At 38.4% G+C, this 27,308-nt stretch overlaps 1 protein-coding gene across 1 annotated transcript in view; it reads right to left on the bottom strand.

Moving 5' to 3' along the window:
* LOC124794926 (PWWP domain-containing protein 2B-like) overlaps positions 1–27,308 on the bottom strand; it is a 210,552-nt gene that overhangs the window by 65,329 nt on the left and 117,915 nt on the right. Inside the window, exon 3 of the mRNA XM_047258634.1 lies at positions 18,489–19,546. Coding sequence (XP_047114590.1) covers positions 18,489–19,546 — 1,058 coding nt within the window. The remainder of the gene's footprint in view (positions 1–18,488; positions 19,547–27,308) is intronic.

Below are 27,308 nucleotides of genomic sequence, written 5' to 3' on the forward strand. Positions count from 1 at the left end.
GTCTGCAACAACCCAGTGGGTACACGAGTTCTTTCTGATTTTTTGTCAGTCAGCGACGAATCCAGCAGTCAAACACTTTTGAGTACCCCATCTGGGGGAAAAGTGTGTCAGCTATACCAACAGAGACATCCAGTTGAACAGCAAGGTGTTTGGCTGCGATCTGTCAACCATCACAAATGAATGTGTCTGTATGTTCCAATACTGCAGGAGCCACAGCTACGTGCAGCTGGCCAGCATGTGGAAGATCTGACAGGTTTGCACCATCTTGTTGCAATGATGACAGACACCTTGTTCAATGACTCACTGTGCTTTTGTTCACTACCAGGTCTCCATAGACATTCTGCAAAAACCTATAAATATCTGCGATGCTCTGGTTTTCTGCAGAAAGAAACTCAATGACCTAGTAGATAGTGTCGGAAGTTCCATGCGGCTTTTCGCAGATGATGCTGTAGTATACAGAGAAGGTGCAGCGAAATGCAGGAAGATCTCCAGCGGATAGGCACTTGGTGCAGGGAGTGCCAACTGACCCTTAACATACACAAATGTAATGTATTGCGAATACATAGAAAGAAGGATCCCTTATTGTATGATTGTATGATAGCGGAACAAACACTGGTAGCAGTTACTTCTGTAAAATATCTGGGAGTATGCGTACTGAACGATTTGAAGTGGAATGATCATATAAAATTAATTGTTGGTAAGGCGGGTGCCAGGTTGAGATTCATTGGGAGAATCCTTAGAAAATGTAGTCCATCATCAAAGGAGGTGGCTTACAAAACACTCGTTCGACCTATACTTGAGTATTGCTCATCAGTGTGGGATCCGTACCAGGTCGGGTTGACAGAGGAGATAGAGAAGATCCAAAGAAGAGCGGCGCGTTTCGTCACAGGGTTATTTGGTAAGCGTGATAGCGTTATGGAGATGTTTAGCAAACTCAAGTGACAGACTCTTCAAGAGAGGCGCTCTGCATCGCGGTGCAGCTTGCTGTCCAGGTTTCGAAAGGGTGCGTTTCTGGATGAGGTATCGAATATACTGCTTCCCCTTACTTATAGCTCCCGAGGAGATCACGAATGTAAACCTAGAGAGATTCGAGCGCACACGGAGGCTTTCCGGCAGTCGTTCTTCCCGCAAACCATACACGAGTGGAACAGGAAAGGGAGGTAACGACAGTGGCACGTAAGGTGCTCTCCACCACACACCGTTGGGTGGCTTGCTGAGTATAAATGTAGATGTAGACAGTTCTTTTCTTAGAATGCACCTCCACTACAGACGCGCCTTTTTGAAAGCTATGTTTAGCACTGCCACCTACTGTAACTTCCTGAAACTATAGGGGCTGAAGTGGGAATATTCCACGATGTCCAATGACAAGTTCTGCAATTTTTCAACCAAAATTGGTAGAGAAAAAAAAGAAGTGTTGCATTACTTACTGAACACGCGTAGTATTAACACGCATATTCTGTAGTTCACCTACTATCAAAAAAGGTGTGTGTGTGTGTGTGTGTGTGTGTGTGTGTGTGTGTGTGTGTGAGAGAGAGAGAGAGAGAGAGAGAGAGAGAGAGAGAGCAATAAAAGGGCAGGAATAAACAGAGAGACAAATTCATGGAAACTATTATAGCTGTAACCGAAAAATAATGATTGCTTAGGGAAATGGTTGAAACAGATATGCGCTTGCTGAGCCGATCACATAAATTATTCTACATAATTCATTGTTTTAAGTTTTTCGTATATACCATAGAAGATCATGACTGACTTTTGGAGGCAACAACCATAATGTGAATGTTTCTATATCAAGAAGAAATAATATACAACATTCCAATAAAGTAATCACTCATGGCTTAGAATCAAAATGGACAGGAAGAATATGATTACAAAGTAAAACCTTTAATAGATCCTTCCTGTATCTACATAGGTACAAACATATGACAGAGTTGTCTGCTTGCTTTGTCTCCATATTTACAGACCTCTCCTGATATCCACATTTACAGACCTCTCATATTTTAATGAGACAATATATTGCCTATACAATAAAAATGCAACAACATCAATGATCTTCCATCAAAGTTAGCGGTTAAAAGACACGAATTCACAGCCTGATCATGGCACGATAATTATCTGGTGACTTCACAAACTATATTCCAAAACCATCCTTCTGAAAGAATGTCACTTTTCCAGTAGTTTTGTAACAATAATTTAGTCAATTTCTTTGAATACTTATTTTTCACTAACATTAACTGATTCACATATGCCAGACAGACAGTATCTTTGATGAGGTCAACAAAGGAATAGTGTTCAGTATTTGTGTACGACTCCTTGGATCACACAGGTGACATGAACACAGAAATTATCCTGCTGCAGTACTCTGCCACAACAATGTTACAGGGAGTGCATTGTTGGAACATCAAACTCATAATTTCCTCTGTTTCAGTTACAAAGTTCTGAGGTTTTCCATCAACGTGCATGGCCCTCAGCTCATCACAGTCTCCACATGGTAACATGACAACAGGCTCTTGCAATGAATTGTGCCACTAGCAATGGCCCACATTGGCTGTAACATAATAATACGTGACAACAGTGGGATTTTTGTAATATGAGGGCTTGCTATTCACTGCATGCAGCTTCCTCTATAAAGTGCTATTTATCTGAGCTGAGTTGGTTCAGAAGTTACTATGGTGCAACCAAACAAAAAGTAATATTGAGACCTGGACATGTCAATCTTGTGAACCTACTATATAGGTAAACATTCAAAAGCCACTGGTTTCCAGTTATTACAATTTCCACATACAGGAGCCTCCATATACTGCTTTGTTATAGAAGAATACTGACTACAACACAATCCATAAACACTCGTCAATAAAATACTGAATACAAAGTAGAATGATATGATACTGAAGCTAAATATATTAACTTTAATGTATCACTCACAATGGCATTTTTTTCATCATTGGCACTATTAGTTCAGACTGCTGAGATTTGAAAATATTATAGTAAACAAAAACAACATGTGCCTGTTAATGTAACACCACAGCTGGTATTGGTGCCTAGTTTCTCTAATAAGCTGACAACATGAACTGGTTGTTGTTTGCATAAAAAAATGAAGTCCGTCATTCTTGGTAAATATTATGGAGCCAGTAGAGCTGGAAATCAGGCAAAGTAAAGAAAGTGAAAATCTGCGAGTGTAAAAAGCCTGTGCTTTTCCTTTATGATGATTTGCGCATCGTGTGCTGAAATACGGCTTCATCTGCAGAAGATATAGTGTTAAACAGTGTGTTGGAAGTAAAAGATGCTGCAAGTTTTTGTTAGAGGATTTGGAAATAAATGTGACGATCGTGCCAAGGGGTCTGGCGGATATGTTACTGACAATATCAAGTAATCCGAAAACAAAAAGACATCCAAGTGGAAACAAAATGATGCACTTGCAAAATACTATACGTTGGGAACCATAAGTATGAATGTTAAAACACGCATCCTTACCTGTGAAACATTTAAGGAAATGTGTGACACACTTAAGAAGATACATCAGAAGAATACAGACCAACAGATACCTCAATAATAGGGATGGTTCTACAATTTTGAATATGACAGAAATCTAGATATGATGTCCAATCAATAATTCAAGAACAGTCTTAATCGCATTTATTATTTTTATAATACCGGCAAATGGTTTCAACCCGACGTAGGGGTCATCTTCTGGGCGTTTACACCATTGGTCGACTACTGATCATGTCACTCCTGTCTACATAACGGCAGGAAACTATTTGTATAGTTTCTCCTACGTCGGGTTGAAACCGGTTGGCGGTATTATAACAATAATAAATGCAATTAAGACTGTTCTTGAATTATTGATTAATCATACTAATCGCTGCTTTTCTCCACAACCATGTTGTCCAAAAAAATGATGTATTGCTACGATCCAAATGCTAGCATTCAGACTGAACTGCCTGGGAAGAAACAGCATTGAACACCACGATAACAACAAAGCTGCCGGATGAATATAAACATTTTGCAAATATGTGGGACTCTACTGCTAAGAAGGAGAAAACATGGAAATTCTGAAATCGAGACTTCTGAAAACTGTTACAGTAAAGAGGAACATGAGAACATGAAAACAGCATCAAAGACAGTTTTGACAGGTTTTTTTTCAGAAGTACTTGTGACAGAAAAGCAAGAAAAGATAACTGATAAAATAGATACCAAGTTAGTTGTAGGCAGTGGTAGTAATGAGTGTAAGTAATATGAAAAGAAAATTATGCCAAATGTGCATAGCCATGAAGGTACAAAAACTAAGATTGCAAATGGAAATTTCATGTGTCCTAATATTGTTGGTGAAGTCGAACCACAACAGGTGTCATTGACAAATGCGTCAAACATGCCTGAACTGTCAAGAAATTTACTATCAGTAAATGCCATTACTGAAAGAGGAGGAGTGGCAAAGTTTCATAAGAAAAAGGTGAAGATTGCGAAAGGTGGAGGCGTTAACTTGGAAATCAACAAACCACAAACTGGACCGTACATCACTGACATCAAAGTGACCTGAAGAAGGAAGCACTAATGACACAAACAAAGTAAACCGTTCAGTGGCACAAAAAATGTGACACAAAGTACAAGTAAAGTAAACAAGTAAACCACTCTTTGACTAGGCATTAAGCCTGTTCCAAACGGCCGACTTGATGCCTAAAAGGCAGTATGAGCACCGTCATGAGACACATGATCATGAGGTTGCCAACTTCCAGCCATTATAGCCAGTAGATGAATTTGATGAGGCTGCTGCTCCTTTATTCAAGCAGCTCTTCATCTGGCTTACAAGGTTTGAGTGGACTCCCTACTAGAACCCCCCTATATCAGAAAGAATCTGAGGAAATACCATTTACATCTACACAGATACTCCACAAGCCACCATATGGTACATGGCACCAGTACCCTGTACCACTACTGGTCAATTACCTTCCTGTTCTACTCGCAAGAAGAGCGAGGGAAAAACGACTATCTATATGCCTCCCTATGAGCCATAATTTCTCGTATCTTATCTCTGTGGTCTTTACACACAATGTATGTTGGCGGCCGTAGAATCATTCGGCAGTCAGCTTCAAATGCTGATTCTCTAAATTTTCTTAATAGTGTTTCTCAGAAAGACATTGCCTGTCCCCCAGGGATTCCCACTTGAGCTCCCACAGCATCTCTGTAACATCTGTGTGTTGTTTAAATCTACTGGTAACAACTCTAGCAACCAGCCTCTGAACTGAATGGAACTTGAATCCTGCACTGAAGGCAGCAATGCTAACTGTTCGACTATGGAGGTAATCTAAACTACTAGGACATATTTGAAGAAAATACTAGAAATGCGTGATGGTGGCAGAAGAGGACATGCATTGTTATGAAACACGTATCAAGGCAAACCAAACATGAAAACCATTCCACAATGTGCAACACAGAGCAATAAAACCTCTTGAGATTATTCGCACTGATGAATGTGTAAGGCAAGCTCACCAACTTATCTCAATGACGAAGAAAATTATCTTGATGATTATACACATTTCTTGAAACTGTGTCTTTTACACACAAAAGGGGAAACAGAAGACCACATCATGGAATTTGTACATGAAAGTGAAGCTCATTTCAATATAAAGACATTCTGGTCCAAGTTGCAAGAGTAGGCAGTCATGGGTGCACGAGGTGTGCTTGTTTGGATGAATGAATGGTGTGTGTTCCTCTTTCTGATGAAGGCTGAGACTGAAAGCTAATATGTAGGTGACTTTTAATGGCAACTGTCTGCAACTTAACGTCTCATCTTTACGGTAAGTAGCAATCTATCTTTTCCTACACTGTGAAAGACAGAGAAAAAGATGTGACAGAGGAAGAGAGTAGTGAAATATGGACTTTAAGGAATAGTGTAAAAAGAAGGGTACATAGGAGTGACTACACAATTAGCCACCTCAAATGAATTGTAAACCATACAAAATAAACCTTACAATCATGAAAAGAGTTAAGGGCCATGTTGTTTGATTCAAAAGTTACAAACAAAATTTGGAGCTGTGGAGTTTTGACTGTAGTGTATCTAATGGCTGGTTCGTTGATTTGGGGAGGGGACCAAACAGCGAGGTCATCGGTCCCATCGGATTAGGGAAGGATGGTGAAGGATGTTGGCCACGTCCTTTCGAAGGAACCATCCCAGCATTTGCCTTAAGCGATTTAGGAAAATTACAGAAAACCTAAATCAGAATGGAATTCCTCTCGAATGCGAGTCCAGTGTGCTAACCACATTGATGGGACTCCAGCTCAAATGTGGAACAAATGGAGACCAAATTTGTCAAGACTACTTATTTTTGTATCTATGGTGTTCACAAAAGAACTTCGGTGTTTAAAAAAACTCAGAAGTGGAAGAGACGTTCTTGTGGGACAAAAGTCATGTCATATAGAATCCAAAGATTGGAAAATTTTCTGAAACAAGAGATGGAGTTTACACATCAATATGAACATAAAAATGAGGAAACTAAAGAAGAAGGAATAAATCTAACTTTGGAAAGCCAAATTATTTAAGCGTATAAAAGAAAAAGGAGAGAATACTTTGAATAGCAAGAAAGAAGATCCAGTAGAAGCAGAAGAGAAACTCTAGAAGAAGGTCAAAAAACATATCAGAAAGCAAGACATCAAATAAACTTGCCAAAGAGATGGATGATTATGTAATGTTCACATACAAGGACTGTACCAAAGGTGAAAACTAGGAAAATTGGATAAAGGCTACAAACGAAGAGAAAGTATCCTTGAAGAAAAATGAAACATAGACTCCAATGAATAAAGAAACTGCTCATGAAACAGAAATAATTACAAGAAAATGGTTTTTGATGGAAAAGGAGTGTGGAAAGTACAAAGCTAAACTAGCAACAAGAAGATGCCAGCAAGATCAGAGAGAATTGTGTTTTCTAAATATTTTTAGTTATGTTATACAAACTAATTCCATGAGATTTCTATTCATTGCACAAGAAGATTTGATGATGATGATATTTGATGTCAGAACAGCCTTTATCAATGGTGATCTGGAAGAATGGGTTTTCATGGAAGTTCCAGAGGGATACAAAGCAGCTGGGAAAATTTCTCTACTCAAAAAGTCACTGTATGGATTGAAACAAGCTCTTTTACAATGTAATAAGAAACTGAATGAATTCCTTAAGAACGAAAAACTCGTCCAACTGAAATCTGACCAATGTGTTTACAAATCAGATACTGGAAATAAAATGTGTCTTGCTCTACATGCTGATGAGTGGATTCTATTTGGAAACCACATCCGCCAAATGAAAAATCTCCTGCAAAAATTGAAGAAAAAATCTTGACATGACGTGATGAACCAACAGTGTGTCTTGAACTTGAAACGAAAAGAACAAAAGGTGGCGAAAAGGCACAGAATTAAAAAACTACGAACTTTAACTATTACAATTTCAATACAAGGAGAAGTTCAAGAAATCAGTGTAGCAGAGACAGAGTTTCCACACTGCCAAGCGATAGGCACTTAACTGTATTTAGCATGTAAATCAAGACTGGACTTGGCATTGTCAGAGAACATAGAAAGCAGATCAATGAATGTTCCAGATCACTCAGTCAGCCAAACAATGAGGAGAATTTTAACCCACCTAAATTCAACTACAGAGAGTGGAATATCAGGAAGAACAAGAACTAGTGGCTTACTGTGATGCAGATTTCTCATTCTGTACAATAATTGTAATGCCCCAGTCACTTGTTGTTACAAGAAACAGTGTGTGGTTGCATTACCTAATACTGAAGCAGAAAACATAGCTGGAGCTTAATGTTGTGAAAAACTGAAGTTGTGAAGACTTTCATAGAAGAATCACTGCATAAAATCATGAAAATGATACTTGTGAGTATATTCAAGAGTCCAACAGCAATGATAAAATCATGTAAAATGTCAAGAAGCAAGCACACTGATGTGAAGTATCGTATCATCACTGATGAATTGAATCACTGCTGGTTCAACACACAATACTTTCAAACTCGAGAACACCTTGCTGTTGTACTACCTAAACCTCTCCCAAGTACTATTTTTAAAAGACTCACCTTCTAAACTATTATCTATTGCATACACACTGTATTTTTCATTACAAATTTTACAAGTGTTTTCATAGCAATTAAAAATTCGTGGTCACCAATTTTCATAGCTATCCGCATCAGGTTAGAGTTCTGTATTGGACTTGTAGAAATTACTTACGCTTTTTAGTCCAATTTAAAAATTGTTATACTACAAACTTATTTTTATTTAAATGATTATTTTCTGCTTTTTAGTCTTGTATGTGTGAAATTTCTAAATGGATTTTAAACATTTCAATGTAATAATATGAGAGATGTGTTAAATTTCAAGTTTATTACAATGTCTTTTCAACCGATCATATCTGAAATAATGTTATACCTATGTACTTTTATTTCATTGTTTCAAACTATTGTGTCCAGACTCTGATAAGAATTGGGAATGTCTCAACAGAGCCAGGAGAGACTGGCTGACTGCCCATGGACTGTCAACAGCAGTTAGCCGAGTGTGAACAGGAGGACAGCCGTGAGAGTATAATGGACAATTGAGAAGACACTGCAGAATAGCAAAGTTCAAACTAGTAATCCAAGAACAGAAACCTAAGGCACAGCAAAATCTGAGACCAAACCGATGATGTGTAATGAGAACAATACAAGGGCACAATACACAACTGCACGCAGAGGTGCGGGCAGCTAGCTTTATAGTGCCGCTGTGAGTAATAATTGGAGAGCACGCTGGGTGTAGTCCTGCAACTCTCCAAAGCCAGCGCCACAGAGGCGATACAAGCACTTCGTGATACAGCAGACCACCTACCAGACATCACAGAGTTCCACGCATAGTACATGGGATGCAGGGTCCTGCAGGACAGTCAAGACATCAAGTGTTACCAAGCCTTTTAACCCCACCACCACAGCAGCTAGGTGGATCAGACAGACGAGAAAGCGAGTTGATATACGTTGTCATCCAGTTCTGAGCCCTGTTTGAAATTTAATGTCTCCATCTCATCATGAAGTTAGTTTAAAATTTATTGCAAAATTTGTACCAAACAGACAAACAGATAGACATGAATGCAACCTAAAAAAACATGTTAAAAATGAAGCTTGTTGTTCTTTGTGGCTACAGGCAATGAGAAACAATACCAAGATTTTACAATGAGATATCTTGACAACGACAATTTATTACTGTCACTTTTGGATGGCCTACAATAATAATTAAAATATCAAATGTCACAACAGAGGAATCACAACACATGACTTCAGAAATAATTTTTTGAAATAAAAAGAAAACTTGGACTATGCCAGTAATGAAGCAAGAAGTTAATTATCTTTTCCTTTTCACTGTTAACCAGGATCAGTCCACAGACACAGCCTCAAACATAAAAGACAAACTAACTAAATAGCAGTTAGTCACAAACTGATCATGTTAAGACTGGTAGGCAGTTGGAAAGCTGATCTTGCTAGTGTGAGCAATTTCTATACTTCTTTTGCTACCAGTTTAATCAATAACACTTATGTATTACTCAGCTACTTTGAAAAGGCCATGACTTCCAAAAATCATGCCCTGAAATGAGATCAATTCTGCCTGAAGTTCTGCCCATCACACTTAGAACAGCTTTTCGTTGCCCTCCCAGTCTCCGCTATATGTTTGTCAGACCCTATGCTCCTCCACCCATCTCCCATCCCTATGGCTCCTACCCCTGGGACCATCCACACTGCATGACTTTGCCTATGCACCCTCCTACCATCACCTATTCCAGGCCTGTAACTTGCAAAACATATACGATCAAAGGGAAAGCCATCGTGAAACGATATGTGAAATGACATGTCATATACCAGGTGTTATGTAAACATTGTTCAGCCTTTTACATCAGCTTGACTACCACCAAGCTGTCAGTTAGAATGAATGGGTATAGACACAGAGTGTATACCAGCAACTCACAATATCCTGTAGCAAAGCATGCTCTGCAACATGACAGTTGTGACCTCGGTGCCTGTTTCACAACACACACCATCTGTATTTCACTCCATTTTAGTTTTTCACATTTTTCATTTTCTGACCTATCTAATTTTCGCCATCCACCTCCCACCTCTGTTACATATATTGCACTTAGCTTTTCACTCTTATTAACTTGTGCACGATGTTTTAGCAGTACTCTCTGTCTTTCATATTACCCTGTATTCTGCCTTTAAGCTCTCAAATCTTGTCACAGTGCATTCCCCGCCAATCAGTCTTTCCTTCTCATCCTGCCCAGTAGGTGTCCCATGACCCGGGATTCTGGGAAATTTTTCCAAACTCTACACCTTTTCCTAAACCTCTCCAGTCCTTTTCCTTCATCCTTCTTCCTTGCCCTTCAACCCTTCTGCCGGAAGGGGGAGCCACTGGCCCTGAAAGCTTGTATACATAAAATATATTTTTTGTGTGTGTTGTTCTGCCACCGTTTGTTAAGTAGATTTTTTTATCCATCCAATTATATTACACTTATCATTATTGATAGTAATAATCAACTAACGTGGGGCAGCAGGAAAACTGGAAAAATAAATCTAAAGTTGTAGGAGAATGACGAATTGCATTCTTCCAAGGTTGTCAGGCCTTATGTAATGGCTAGTGACCACTGAAGTTCACATGGCTGCATCTAGCACCAGAGTAAACACCTATCACCCATTAGAAAAAAAAAGTAACACAATTAAAAATAAAATATGTTTAATATGAGAGTGGGTAGAATATAATTCTGTTCTTCAAAACAGCGCTCTCTTCCACGACAGCTCGCTACCAAAATGTCTACATATAAACTGCTTACAACATGTTGCCAAGTAACTTTCAATTAACATGATATGTATAACCCAGGAAACATCACTCAAGGAAGCTAAATAATGTATAATATTATGTGTAACATAAGGGTGGCATATTAATCGATACATTAAAAACAGAGCCAGATCCTGAAACCAACATTTCTAAAACACATCTTGAATCAAAACATAAAAGATTACATCAGAAAACAAGTGTCTTTCATTAATCAAAACTAGGTGTTTTTTCTTTGCATGGTAAATTCCAATTTCTTCAAAATAATTCATATAATCTTCTTTATACACTTGTGAATAATACATTTGTTATTAACAGAGCTTGCTCTACAGTGATTCAACATTTTTAAATGAGCACCAAATGTACATATCATGTCTCCTATTCCTTGTGCACTTTTTATTCCTGGTAGTGAAACATCTTCGGAATTGTTCACTGTATAGTTTATCATAACCTAAACTTTTTTTTTTCCTTGTTTGTCGGTGTTGTTAAACTTGCATTTTTTTCCAAATGTTATATCTTAGTTTTCCTTTGAAACTGTTCTCTGTGCTAAAAGGCTCCTTACACCAAACTTTTTATAACACACCCCAAACTTCATTAGTAGGGTTTTTATGCTCCTCTCCGTTAATATTTAGTTCTAGTGTTAAGTTTCTCAGTATGTATTGTAATTATACACTACTGTGACACATTTGACTACCATAAATTTCCACCTTCTCTCAGCTTCACTTATCAGCAGCTTGAGCATTCTGTAAATCCTGCTAGGGAAGGATGGTATACACACTGAGACTCACCATTAAGCATTGAGCATGCAGTTATTGCTTGTTGAATATGCCAAATCAAAGAGTGCCTTTGTTCTGCCATATGTCTAGACAAAAACGTATTCCATCTTCTTTGTGCTTCATTGTGAAATTAACTTCCAAGTGTGCGTTACTTAATGTTTCTGCAAACTTGATAATTTCTCCATAAAAACCTTTATGTAACAAAATAAAGTTTTTGACATATCTCTGGAAACAGATGATCTTTCCTGAGCCTTCAATATTTTTTAAGAAATTTATGTTACATGTCATTAATGAAAATATCTGCAGTCATTTCTGCTAGACCACACAGACTGTTGCAAGCCTATCTTTCTGCTGGTATGTTCTGCTGTTAAATACAGACATAATACTTCAGTACCAGCTCAAATAGAGCTATATGTTCTAAGATATATTTTTCTTTATTTAATTTATTATGGTGCAGAAAGTTCTTCACATTTCTTTATTGTCTGCATGATGTACTACAATTCAATCTGTATATTTCAACTCTTCTTTTTTATTCACTGAAGAAAATATTTCTTACTTCACAGTGGTGCCTCTACAATACCTATTATTATTATTATTGGAAGAGATCTGATCACACAGTGACAGTGTTAATAAAACTGCTACTGAATCTGATTATAAGTGAATATATTTTATAAATGACAAGTACTGAAGCTCTGGCCATTCAATGGCATACATCAATAACATTGAGGCTGGCAAGGTATCAGAAAAAAAGGAATTTTTACACAAAGAGCAGTGTATAAAAGATAACACTAATCACAGAGCTCAAGGATAGGGAATAAAGCACTAATAAATAAAACCTGAAGCTGAATTTTTTATGCTCTCTTGGTTTTCTTCTAATTTCTAACTTAGGAGTGACACTTATCAATATTATAGCACTGTAAATTTAAAGGAAAATACATTATAGGCGTGTGTGTGAAATTCTTGATGAACTTGACACAGGGTGTCACAATATGCAGTACACTACAATACTATGCTTGAGTGGATAGTAATAAATCTTTTCCACAAACTACTCAATTTAGAACATACTCCAGCAAAATATAAAAATATAGAAAGGAAATGTCATGCTGGGTAATTTTTAATTTAAAAAGCTTTCTGTAGTACTCCTTGGCATCTATGTCATGGTGTGACACTAATAGGAGCAAACTGTAATCAATATGATAAAACATAAATAACATATTTTGAATGAAATAAAGTGCACAGTGTGAGAAGTGATACTATCATAGCTTAATTTAATGTATAGAATATTTCACACTACTGTTGAGGGAAACTGTGTTTCTATCTGAAGAGCACGAACTGCTTTTGCATAAAACCAACCCCATTGTAAGGTTATCCTTCTGTCCAAACTGAAGATATATACAAAACATATATGTACTGAGGGGTACAAGATGATAGAAAAAAGCCTAATAAAGTTGCTGCACAAAAAGTTCTAAGAACTTTCCTTTTTTGTACCATTTAATGAGCTCTTTTAATGTCATAAATACTATTAGGTGTTAACATCAGGTACTTCAACATTCTCAAATTAAGTATCAATATACAATACTGTGGAGAAAATTACTAAGGCAACAGTGAAGAATTCTCCAACTTCTACAGATGGCATACATACTAGACAAGTTATAGATGAAATAAACCCATATAAAAATACTGGAGAATGAAATCATTGCACAGAAGTCAATATCTTGTTCCTTAACAACTTAAACACCCCCCCCCCCCCCCCCCCCCCATAAAAATGAATTACGTTACTTCTTCACAGCATACATCAAAGTTGTTTTGTCTGCTGTCTTCTTCTTCTTCTCATTCTTCGTCTTCCTGGAACATTTATTATTATGCAGGTCATTCACAGAGCCTCTTACAAGCTTCTCTTTTCTTCAACAGTCATATCATTTAGCATCTCCTACCACTGCAATCCTCTTCGGTTTACATCATCCTTCACCTGGTCTCTCCATCTCGTTTGTGGTCTTCCCATTGGTCTTTGTCCAGATTCTGTCCATCCTAGGGCTCTTCTTAGAGGTCTTTCTTGTCCCATTCTTTTAATTTGGCCAAACCATTTAAGTCTATTACTTTCTGTAGTGTCTTTTAGGGGCTTGGTCTCCAGGGTGTTTCATTTCTTATACAGCCCCCTCTCATCTTACCCAGGATCCCTCATAGAAAGTGCATCACTGTTTCTTGTATTTTGCTCATATCTTTCTTTGTCCAAGTACAACTTTCTGATCCAAAGGTCAATAATGGCAGGTAATATAACTTGTACATTACGATCACTGCTTTGGGAGGTATTTTCCAATTCCTAATTATGTCCGAAACATAACAATAAAATTTCAAACAATTTTTTATTCTCACCAAAATTTCATCCTTGCTTCCTTTCTTGATTAATTTACTTCCTAGATACTCGAAAGCATCTAGTTCTTCAATAATATTTTCACTGTTAATTACATCCTTCACCACGTGTTCATTTTTCCTGCCGATTTTTGTTACCTCACTTTTTGTCAAGCTTATTTCCGTGGTTGCTCCTTCAATTACTCTCTGGCACATATTTAGTTCTTCTTCCAATTTCTGCTCACTTTCTTCTCAAATCATCACATCATCCACATATGCTAAGATCTTCATATCATCTGCTGTTAACCCTTGGCAAATTTTCCTTCTAATGTTGTACATGATAATATTAAAAACTGCTAGTGACAGCACACTTCCTTGCTGAAACCCTCTGTCCATTATAAACCATTACAATTCTTAGTCGTCTATTGTAACACAATTCAGGTATATTTTGTATGTTTTTGCTTCTCACACCCAAACCCTAGACCTCAGACACTGAGATAGCTACCAAACACAGTGTGTCGATACATTATCAAGAAAATCTCCGATTTAGTTCATACTATGTGCTGCCATCGGGCAGAATGGGTGTCAACATTGATTAAAAGTAACACCAGAACTATGGAGCACAGGAAAAGCATAACTGTAAGTAACAAATATGTATAGCTTCCGTGGGAAAGTTGATGTACAGGACTATTAATACTTCCGCATGTGTGATGCAATTGTTTCTTTATTCTACTGTTCCAACTGTTTATGTTTATTCTGTGTAACTACATATGCACTAGTTGCTTCATCATGTGTGGTGTCTGTCTGTTGGACTTGGGCAACACTTACCTACACAGACGTACTCTATAGATTTGTTACTTTCAACCAACGAAGCAAAAGCAGACTGCCAAAAAAACATTGCTGCAAACTCCACAGAGTCCTTTTACAAGGCAGAAAAATGTTCTCCCATATAACAGTTTCACACGTAAACAATTAAAAGAAATTGTCATCAGTGGGATTTGAATAATGGGACCTTTGGCACGACAACCTCACACTCTACCAACACACCCACACGAGATCTACAGAACTATCACTCACAGATACGCCCTTCCTGTGCTCTGTAGTTCTGGTGTTATTTTTAATTACTATTTATACATGTCCTACTGGACAAAACATAGCACGAACTAAATCGGTGTTTTGGTTGATACTCTATCTATATACAACATTTGGTACCAATCTGTATGTCTGACAACTGGTGGAGGTTTGAGTGTCAGTTGCATTTCTTTTGATAGTTTCAGTATATTTAGACCTTGCCATCTTTCTTCCCTTCTAACAGTGTCATATGCTTTTTTAACGGCTGTTAATATTTTTAAAAATATTGGAAATCCGATATTATATATATGTTGCACATTGTAAATATATTGCCAGTTTCAGAGCTGTATAGTTAAGTATTGATTTGTTATTAAATACTCTGTATATCAACAAGCTAGAAGCCTGCTTATCGCTCTTAGAGCGAGAATTGAAAGGAAAACGATGCTCATTCATGGTTTGCAATAACCCCTTTGTTAACAATGGTAACTGTAGGTAAGTGGCACAATAAAAGGTGTCCAATGGGTCTGTTGTTCAGTTTCATCACAAATTGAATTTGTCTGGAATGCTTCATGTAGGCTTCCCTGTTATGCTATTTTTTCACATCAGATATCTTGTTATTCGATTATCTTCATTGTTTTTCTATCTTATGGCTGATTTTCTAAAATTAACTTTTCATAAATTTTCATGCAGTGCCACAGTAGCGCTATTCCTCTAACTTTCACAGAGCATCTTGCTGCCCTTCTTAAAGATAGGTACAATGACAAGAAGCTTTCCATATGTCCCTCCTATCCTCATTATCCTATGGAGCCACTGAATTCTGATAGGTCTTGCAGCTTTGATTATTTTCACTGTGACATTTCTAATGTGACTTTCTTTACATTCAACAACTGCAGATCTTCTCTTTCTCTTTTTTCCGTAATAGTGACATTTCTTTCATCTCCCTCTATCCATCATGTGTATTTGTTCCATTCTGCCCTTCATATAATTTTGGAAGTATTCTTTCCATACCTTCAAAACTATTTCTTCCTCCCAAACAGGTTTTCATTCTTTGTTGATCACTTTTGAAGTATTTACTTTTTGCTTCCTTCTGTTGTCTAACATGCAGTACAATTCCTTCTTGTCATCCTTAAAATTATCTTCTTTTTTTGTGATTTATTTTCCATGCCTAATAATCAGAACGCACACTTACCAATTAAAAAAGGTGATGTCAATTTCAAATCTCAACAAGAACAAACTTTGTACAATGAAAAACGAGCACATGACTTTAGTGAGCTCTAGTGATGCAGGTGACACAACTTGGCATGTGCACGTCCATTGCAAGCATGTGCAACATCATCTTAGAGATAGATATTGTAACCATACAGTGAAGAATACTGTCCTGGATAATTTGTTAACTGTATGGCAATGACACTTAACACACATGTTGCAGTTCATATATTGTAGCACTTGGTAACATACGTTGTATAGTCTATGTTTTTACAGAGAGAGAGAGAGAGAGAGAGCTTCACTTACTCTACAAGTTAAGGTAAGTGAAGACTTTTGCACAAGACAGTTAGGTTTTAGAGACAGTGATTAAGTGCACATGAGACTAGAAGGAAATTACTGGAATAAACATCATCGCATACAGACTAGTAAAATGTGTGGGACTGGCGCTTATCTGAAAAATAATTACAGGTATCTTTCAAATACCCATGACATTTATATAGAAATATAGTGTTGCTTAAATTATTTCTGTGTTTTGTACCTCCATTTTGCAAATAACACTCATAAACACAGCCGTTCCTCCAGGTCATCAGGTCATCAGCTTGGCGTGGAATTTTTAAGGAACTACAGTTTCCAGTGTAATTTTTTTATGGGCTCCATACAAAAATAAATAAATAAAAATACATGAGGAAAGACTTGATTAAAACTGTATTGTAACCTTGTTTATTACTTACATTCACTGAGTGTATCACTGGCGTTGGCTGTTTCTAAAAACCTAACCAAGAACATTTATATATAAGGTTTCTTTCAGTGTGTCACCAGATACACGAAAACAAAATAAATACAGGGTGACCTATTCTCCCAGCCAGCAAAGAATAAAAAAAGATAATCAGTTTGACTGACTTTTTTATTAAAATTTCCAAAATTAATTATATACACCTTACATTGAGACATTTGTGACACACTCGTGGTTCATAAAACAATTCAGTCAAATATTATGTATGGTCTATACCTATCAAAGGTATTGGGACAGCTTAATAAGTTCTTGCCATTATTCTTTAAACCATAAAGATAGTACAAATTTTTTTAAAATCAATGGAGGATCACGGATATACCAACATAAGTTGGCTGTGAATTCTACATATACTGCTGTTAAGCAATTAACTGCATATAAGTATTTGGACATTTTTAAAATAAGTATGAATTAAATATCATGAAATTGCAACTTAAATGCATTTCCACTAAATACATTGTGGAGCTGAGAGCAGCTTTCGTTCCATGCAATTATACAGTTCTCATTTAATGTTCAACTAAATTATTTACATCTGCACTTGAAGTAAACTTTCTTTTAACACTGTTGAATTTCAATTACTGCCAACTTTTTGATGCGGTAACTATTTGTAGAAGTTCTGAAGAAAATTTGCACAATTCATTATTAAAGTATTTTATTATGGAAAAATCACCCTGTATAGATGTGTTTCTGGTGACACACTGCATGTTTTCTAGTCTTGCCAGTGATGCCACCCACAAGCACAGCCATTTTATGTCGCAATCAAATAAAAAGAAATGCAAAACAAAAATACAACTGGGCAATTTGTATATAAGGATATTTACTCCACACAAAACGATAAAAAATATGTTTGTAGTAATTAAGAAAACAGATTAAGTTCCGTACATATTTTCAACCAAGAGAAAGAGCAGTAGAATACAAATGAACGCAAATCACACATAAATCACTCCTTTTACCTTCGTAAAACACTAATATTTCATAGGAGACGCCAGCTAATTAAAATTGGGATTTAAAAACAGTATCCAAAAGAAGGCTTGCAAATGGTATGGGCTGACAAACAGTACTAGAAGTACAACAAATGAGTAGTAACATTAAGTTAGGAGGGCTGATAGATATAGAGGATAGTCCAGCAGAAGCAAAATGTGAAACAATGACATAATTAAAAATGTGAAACAATGATATAATTAATACTAAACAACATGCCATTGCTGCAACCAGAGGACAGTGTTTTGATAAGAGATGCTGCAAACATAAGCTCATTATTGTTTAAGAAAATGAAAGGAATGTGTTACTGAAGTGTTGTATCATTCTTCAAAAATCTGTTATCAGTGGAGCATGTGTGCAGGCAACTGCAAGTATAAATAAAGAACTAGACTATTAAGGAACTACTCCACCACCTTGAAGCAGTTAGCACAACCCATTTTCCTTAATATCTCTTAACATATTGTATTCCACTGAGATACATAACCTGTCATCATCACCCGGCATTCCTCCTACATTGTCTGCTGCAGTTTCATCCTTGTTGTGCCTGTTACGATCTTCTTTGTGCTTTTTCTTGTGTTTCACCTTATGTTTATGCTTGCGACGATACAGAGTAACCGTGGCGTCACAAGCTGTTTGTGGAGAGGGGTTTTCTGGACCAGGAGTACAAATAGGTGGCTGTGGCAGAACTTTGCGTCGTGCCTCACGTTTTGCCTTGCGAAGTGCTCGTCTTGCTGCCTTGGTGCCTAACGCTTGACCTGTCGATACAATACTTCCGACAAATCTACTACATTCCCCACTATCACTATCACAAACACCAGCGGATTCTTGTTTTGCTACCAAATCTGTCTCGGTCTCACTTTCACTAGGAGCTGTATAACCTTGCACTTTGGCTGGAATTTTCAACACAGTACCCTCACCACTGGAACCACCAAATGAAATTTTTATTACTGGCGTAGTACGCGTACTGTTACTAACAACTGCATTAGTATTCACAGTTACTGCTGCAGATGCTGCAACGGCAGCAACCGCAGCAGCTGCTGCCACTCTTTTTTCAGCGTCAGTGCGTGCTCGCTTCAGACGATCCTCAAATACACTCTCATCCCACAAGTCTTCCATCGAACCGACACTGCGCTTCTTGCGAAGTACCATACGAGCATCAGTATCGTCCGTTTCTGAGTCGTCACTGTTGGAATCTGTTGCATCACCGTCACTCGGATGTGCACTGGAAAGTGCACTGGCTGAAGACAGTGGCGGTGGTGGTGGTGGCGGCGGTGGCAATGGTGGTGGAGGTGGTGGCAGCGGCAGCGATGGCGGTGGCAGTGGTGGAATTGTTGCTGACGATTCACGGTCCATAAGGGAGAGGCAGTACATGGCCCCACCACCATCACTTGATGCCTCAGTGTTACCTTTATCATTCCCCGATGGTGGTCTACTGCTCACCCAATAGCCACCCAGCTTGATTTTGTTGTTGCCTTCACCCAGTCGTGCCACCAGTGGAGGAAACTGTTGTTTTGGAGACTCGGATGGAGCTGAAGTCATCACCTGCCATCGGAATTGGCAAAATCCAAAATTTATTTTTGTACTACTTTGGCAACAATAAGCATTGATATAACCACATCAATCTTGGAGGATAGAAATATTATAATAGTAATGTTCTCTGTAAACTATTGTAAGTTTCAAGAGAGCATCACTCGTTTCAACACTGAATGATTCATGTCAAAGCAATACACAGTGTAATATTCACTAAAACGATATACTGATTAGATAACATAACGAAAAATAAATAACGGCAATAAAAAAGTAATATTAATGTATGCGTGCAGATGGAAACGACAAACAAAAATTTGCATGAAGTGCAGGATTTGTATGCAGGTCTCCTGCTCACTAGGCAGATGCACTAACCACTACACCACCCTGGGGCACTGGTTTTACACCAACTACACAGACAAGGGAAGGGAAGCAGTGGTTGGGAAGGGAGTGAGACAGGGTTGTAGCCTCTCCCCAATGTTATTCAATCTGTATGTTGAGCAAGCAGTAAAGGAAACAAAAGAAAAATTCGGAGTAGGCATTAAAATCCATAGAGAAGAAATAAAAACTTTGAGGTTCGCCAATGACATTGTAATTCTGTCAGAGACAGCAAAGAACTTGGAAGAGCAGTTGAACAGAATGGACAGTGTCTTGAAAAGAGGATATAAGATGAACATCAACAAAAGCAAAACGAGGATAATAGGATAATGGAATGTAGTCAAATTAAGTCGGGTGATGCTGAGGGAATTAGATTAGGAAATGAGACACTTAAAGTAGTAAAGGAGTTTTGCTATTTGGGGAGCAAAATAACTGATGATCGTTGAAGTAGAGAAGATATAAAAAGTAGACTGGAAATGGCAAGGAAAGCGTTTCTAAAGAAGAGAGATTTGTTAACATTGAGTATAGATTTAAGTGTCAGGAAGTCATTTCTGAAAGTATTTGTATGGAGTGTAGCCATGTATGGAAGTGAAACATGCACAATAAATAGTTTGGACAGGAAGAGAATAGAAACTTTCGAAATGCGGTGCTACAGAAGAATGCTGAAGATTAGATGGGTAGATCACATAACTAATGAGGAGGTATTGAACAGAATTGGGGAGAAGAGGAGTTTGTGGCACAACTTGACTAGAAGAAGGGATCGGTTGGTAGGACATGTTCTGAGGCATCAAGGGGTCACAAATTTAGCATTGGAGGTCAGTGTGGAGGGTAAAAATCGTAAAAGGAGACCAAGAGATGAATACACTAAGCAGATTCAGAAGGATGTATGTTGCAGTAGGTACTGGGAGATGAAGAAGCTTGCACAGGATAGGGTAGCATGGAGAGCTGCATCAAACCAGTCTCAGGACTGAAGACCACCACAACAACAACAACAGCAACAACACAGACAACCCAGCACACCTCCCTCCTCAGCCCAAATTCCCATTCATGCATCAGCCCACTCAGTATTCCCCCTAAACTTGAACAGCTTTGCAGAAGCTCTCCAATTGTATTGGAATAGCACCCCAGCATTGAACACAACTGGGAACTTTATAATATTACTTGAAAATGCAGCTCTTCGGTTGCACAGGTAAAAATTTCCAACTTTACCTAGGTTTCAACTGCTCTAAGGCAGCCTTCATCAGAAGTAAAAAATTTTTACATTACCTATAACAGAGTTTTGGAAAAGTAAAGTTGGAAATTTTTACCTGTGCAACCGAAGAGCTGTATTTTCAAGTAATATTATAAATTTCGTCTACAGTTGCTGCATTATCGGCCATGTTCAAAATTGTAACAGCTGGGAACCCTGAATTTGGATTAAGGAGGGAAGCATGCAAGGGTAGTCCATGCAGTTGTGCAAATCCACTGTGCCAGGGTGGCGTAGTGGTCAGCACATCTGCCCAGTGAGAGGGAGACCGAGGTTCGAATCCCGGCCTTGGTACAAATTTTAATTCATCACTTCAATTTACATACATACATCATAGATGTTTGACACCTGAAAAGGTCTCTGAAAACATATAGCTTCATTTGAGAAATATTAATGTTCTAAACTAAATTTCTTTATGAAGAGATGGCATTATTCACAAATGGTATTCATACCAGAGATAGATGTGTTAACATCAAAATACACGGGGAAGTAAAGTTATACAAATTCAGTGATGACTTAATTACCTTTTATAATTTAGAAAACAGAGAATCAGCTCTCAGAAAAATAAGGAAAAGGAAAATACGAATGGCAGGGTTATGTAGAGGAGAATCCAACACAGCACACAATGCTGAATAAAAATACAAATGGAAATATGCAGAATGTTTTTGTGTGAAAGGCCGGTTGGCATTAAAGTGTCAATCACAGTAATACCCATTAACTGTGCTGTTATTTATTTACTTTCATCTACTCCCATTTCCCTCCCTTTTAATGAGGTTCTCTCTATCATTTTATATGTAACATTATCTCTTTTTGTTTTGAACACTACACCATATCTATCTATCTATATCCATACTCTACAAATCATCATGAAGTGCATGCCAGAAGGCATGTACTATTGTACCAGTTATTAAGGTTTCTTCCTGTTCCATTCATGCATGGAGAGCAGAAAAAAACAGTCATTTGAATGTATCTGTGCATGCTGCAATTATTTTAATCCTATCCTCACGATACCTACATGAGCAATAGCAGGGACTTCCTCAGGATAGTTTACATCTACCTTCAAGAGTCTGCCAGTTAAGTTTCTTTGGCATCTCTGTGACTCCCATGGGTCAGACAAACCCGTGGCCATTTGTGCTGCCCTTCTCTGTGTACATTCAATATCCCCTATTAATCCTATTTGATAGGCATCCTACACACTTGAGCAATATTCTAGAATGGGTCACACGAGTGATTTGTAAGCAATCTCTTTTGTACAGTGATTGCATTTCTTCAGCATTCTACAAATATTACTTAAGTCTGTCACCTACTTTATCTGTGACTGACCCTATGTGATCAATCCATTTCTGATTCCTACAAAGTGTTACACCCTGGTATTGTTATGAGTTGGTTGATTCCTATTGTGATTCATTGATATTATAGTCATAGGATATTATGTTATTCATTCTCACATTTCTGCACTTTAAAGCAAGTTGTCAATCTTTCCTGTACTTTGAAATCTTATCGAGATCTGACTGAATATTTATGCGGCTCCTTTCAGACAGTATTTCCTTATAGATAACGGCACCATCTGCAAAGAGTCTGAGGTAAGATTCTACAACAAATCGATGTCAAAGAAACTGGATGGTAAATTTGTAGATCGCTTCTACTACCCCCTTCTTGTAGGCAGGTGTTATCTGTGCTTTCTTCCAACTACTGGGCATGGTCTTTTGTTCACGGTATCTACGATAGATTACACTAAGAAAAGGGGGTAACTCAGCCTCAGATTCAATACATAATCAGACAGGGATAGCTTAGGCCGCTGGAGCTTTCTTCAATTTTAATGCTTTAATTTGTTTCTCAGCACCACTGACACTAATGCTGATTTCAGTCATCTTTCCAGTGGTGAGAGGATTAAACTGGTGCAATTCTCTTTCAGCTTTTGCTTGCTACAACTGATTTCAGTTCCTTTTTCATTCGCTAGGGACTGGACACTAACTTTTGTGCCACTAGCAGCCTTTACATACAAACAGAATTTCCTTTGGTTTTATGAAAGATCATTTATGGGGACTGGTCCATGAATACCAGGGGAAACCTTGAAAAAATTGTCAGTTTTCTAAACAGTGTAACTCAAAGAATAAGATTTGTAAGTTCATATAATGGTTACCATCTTTTAAGACATCTTTTGGGAACATTTTTATGTATGAACCACAGCTTTAGCTCTCACAGTTTTTTTAATTGTATTTTTTTGTTTCAAGTGAAATAAACCATGCTGATTATTTATCTACATCATAGGTACACGTTACTCAAAATACACACACAAAGTAGAAGGTTTTTTTTCCCCTGTAAATTCTTTACACTATTACCATTAAAGCAGACCAATGAAAAGATGGTGCTGTCAAAAATTAAGGTACAAAAACATTTTTTAAGTATGATATCAAAAATTTTGGAAATGAATTCTGGGTTTTTCTTCAAAAAAGCATTTTACTTTCTAAGTTAAGTCACAAGAGTAGTCTACTTTTTAGTTAAGTATGTTTTAAGACAGTATACAAAATTTCAGCTCTGTATCTTTAATAGTTTTTAGCCCAAGTGTACCAAAACATAAAATAATTTAAGTTTCAAAAAATTCAAGTTAAAGTTAAAACTTGCTTTTTCTATTAAACTGGCATGGCACTAATGCATCCCAGATCCATATTCATCTTGTTTCCTGTGTTGTTCTTTCTCCCTTCTCTTTCTCACATTTCTTCTTATTCTTGCTTGGTGGCTGCCAACACTGATTTTTTAGCTTCAGAGAGTCTCCTTCAGTCAATGGCTATTAGAGCTCTACGCACATTTAGTACACCAGGCACTTCCATCAGTTCCATAACATTAAGCCTTGACACTGCGCTATCATTGAAACATAGAACAGCATCTAGCACACCTATCTTCAAAGTATTTAGTCCTACTAGAACAGTTTTTGGTATCTGTTCCCATGTACAATTGTTGAAACTTTCTGTTATATCCTAGCCAGTTTAGTTAAGTATGTTTTAAGACAGTATACAAAATTTCAGCTCTGTATCTTTAATAGTTTTTAGCCCAAGTGTACCAAAACATAAAATAATTTAAGTTTCAAAAAATTCAAGTTAAAGTTAAAACTTGCTTTTTCTATTAAACTGGCATGGCACTAATGCATCCCAGATCCATATTCATCTTGTTTCCTGTGTTGTTCTTTCTCCCTTCTCTTTCTCACATTTCTTCTTATTCTTGCTTGGTGGCTGCCAACACTGATTTTTTAGCTTCAGAGAGTCTCCTTCAGTCAATGGCTATTAGAGCTCTACGCACATTTAGTACACCAGGCACTTCCATCAGTTCCATAACATTAAGCCTTGACACTGCGCTATCATTGAAACATAGAACAGCATCTAGCACACCTATCTTCAAAGTATTTAGTCCTACTAGAACAGTTTTTGGTATCTGTTCCCATGTACAATTGTTGAAACTTTCTGTTATATCCTAGCCAGTAATGCCACCCGAGCCCGCTGCCAAAAGGTTGGCAGCATCAAAGTCCGGACGCCGTCCGCATAAGCAGCGCCAGCGAGACAGGAAATCGCCGCAAGTCTGCGCGCGCCACCGCTGGCTTCTGGCTTCTTAAGCGCTGGAGTCGCGAGCGCTAGGACAGTTCTGTATTCGCCGCTCAGTTGTATACTCGCCCCCGAATTGTGTACTTGCTAGTCAGTTGTGTGTTCATCGCAGCAGAGTTGTTGTTTGTCGTCAGCCGACGCTGACCTAGCCGCTCCGACTCGAACTAGACAGATTTCTGTAGACACGGAGTTCACTACTGTGTTTTTGTATCTTCGTTAATAAAGGTAAGTACCGACTTTTATTTAATCAGAGTGTTTGGGTTTTCATCTTTCTGTTCACTGTTCCAGCGGACCGGTCGGCCCGCTATTAAAAGTGTGGCGGTGACTTCGTAAGCCGTTTCTACAGCGAATTGTTTGTCGCTACGAACGCCGCCACAAAACTGGCGACGAGGACTTCCGAACTCGTGTGCAGGGCTGGTTCAACTTGTTTCTGGTTATACTAATTATAGTGATAAAATTTTGGGGGCTGGTTTAATTTGTGTTCACTATGTCTGCCGAATTACAACAGTTGATCTTGTTACAGAGTCAGCAAATACAAAGTCTGGTGGAAGCAATCGCCAAACAAGCGGCTAATCCTCCAACACAAAAGGAACAAGCACAGGCAGCACCACCTTTCCGTGCTTTTGATGCATCAAGAGAAGAATGGCGAGAATATTTCGCGCAGTTGCAGGCGCACATGACAGTCTACAAAATCACAGGTACTGAGCGGCAGCTTTATTTAATTTCCACTGCAGGCGTGGAAATCTATTGACTACTTTGTAAGTTGTTCCCGGAATCCCAGCCAGAAGCTTTAGACTATGACGTTGTTGATAACAAGCTTGCTGAGTATTTCGAGTCGCGAGTTCATGTGGCAGCAGCCAGATTCAAGTTCTTCAGATTAAAGAAACTGCCACATCAATCTAATAAACAGTGGTTAACAGATTTACGGGGCCTCACCCGTCAGTGCCGATTTAATTGTGTGTGTGGAGCTTCCTACAGTGATGTCATGTTACGAGACGCTACTACTCAAAACATTGCAGATTCTCGTATTCGTGCTGCTATCTTAAAGTTGGCTGACCCGTCATTAGAGACTGTGATGAACATCATTGAAGCCCAAGATACTTTTGACTATGCTGAGTGTGAGTTAGATCAGCCATGTATTTCTCAAATTGCCTGTGCTAAGCAAGTTATGTCACGCCCGCGGCCCCACTGGCAGAGTCAGACTGTAAACACTAGCCGGCCGCGTCATGTTAAACACATTCGTCAGCCGCGTGTGCAAAATGATAGAGTTAAGTCTTGCCCTAAGTGTGTTCTTGCTCATCCTCGTGAACGTTGCCCGTTAAGAAACGCGGTTTGTCACTTTTGTCGAAGGAAAGGACACATCCAGACTGTTTGTTTGCGTAAGCGCAAGAAAAATTCTAATGCTGCCCAGCCCATGGATATTCATGTTCTTCAAAGCCAGCCCGCCCAGAAGGTCGCGTTTAAAGACTCTTCCACGGTTCGTGTGGGTAATAAACTTGTTCGCAATAAGCCACCCACCCAGCCCTCTGCTATGCGACCCAAGCGTAATTCAAACGCTGTAAAAAGTAATGTACAGACTGCAAGTGAAGCGGGCGTTGTTGTTCCACCCGCCCAACCCATGAGTTGTTGTAAGCAGCGAACACGCGCTACACGCGCTGATTTTGTGTCTTCCGCCTCCACTGCACCGATCCAGAGACAGTGTAATAAACTATTTGTGAAGCTACGCATCCAGGATAAGACCTTCAATTTTCAATTAGACACTGGTGCGTCTGTGACTCTCATAAATAGTGCTACGTATGCGGCTATCGGCCGCCCTAAACTTTCAGCGGCAAAACATTCTTTGGCTACTTATAGTGGAGAACAAATTCCTGTGTTAGGTGTATGTAGCGTGCCAGCCACATTCCGTGGCAATACAAAAACAGTTTCATTCACAGTGCTCCACGCTACAGACAGTGTAAACATTTTCGGATTAGACTGTTTTGACTTGTTTGGCCTGTCTATCCAAGACAATGTGTTGCAAATTAATTCTGTTCTTGTTCCTCAAGACAGCATAACCGATTTGTGTAAGCAATACAGTGACATATTTAAAGACGAACTAGGTTGTGCTGCGAACTTTGCCGCTCATATTACGTTAAAAGATAATGCTCAGCCTCGATTTTGTCGTGCACGTCCAGTGCCTCACGCCCTCCGGGCACCTGTAGAAGATGAACTTCGTCGTTGGCAAAACAACGGTGTTATTCAACCCGTTTCAGCGAGCCAGTGGGCTTCTCCCTTAGTTATTATAAAGAAACCGTCTGGCAAGTTACATTTGTGTGCTGATTTTAAGTCGACAGTTAATCCTCAGACTGTCATTGATTCTTTTCCTTTGCCTAGACCGGACGAGCTGATGGATAAGTTAGGGGAAGCTCGTTTCTTTTCCAAAATTGATCTCCGTGAAGCATATTTGCAATTGCCCCTCGACGAGCAATCACAACAGTATTTTGTCATAAACACGTCGTTGGGGTTGTTCCGTTTTCTGCGTTTGCCTTTTGGTTGTGCGTCAGCTCCAGCTGTTTTT

The sequence above is a fragment of the Schistocerca piceifrons genome, chromosome 4 (genome assembly GCF_021461385.2).
Source record: "Schistocerca piceifrons isolate TAMUIC-IGC-003096 chromosome 4, iqSchPice1.1, whole genome shotgun sequence".
Taxonomy (NCBI): domain Eukaryota; kingdom Metazoa; phylum Arthropoda; class Insecta; order Orthoptera; family Acrididae; genus Schistocerca; species Schistocerca piceifrons.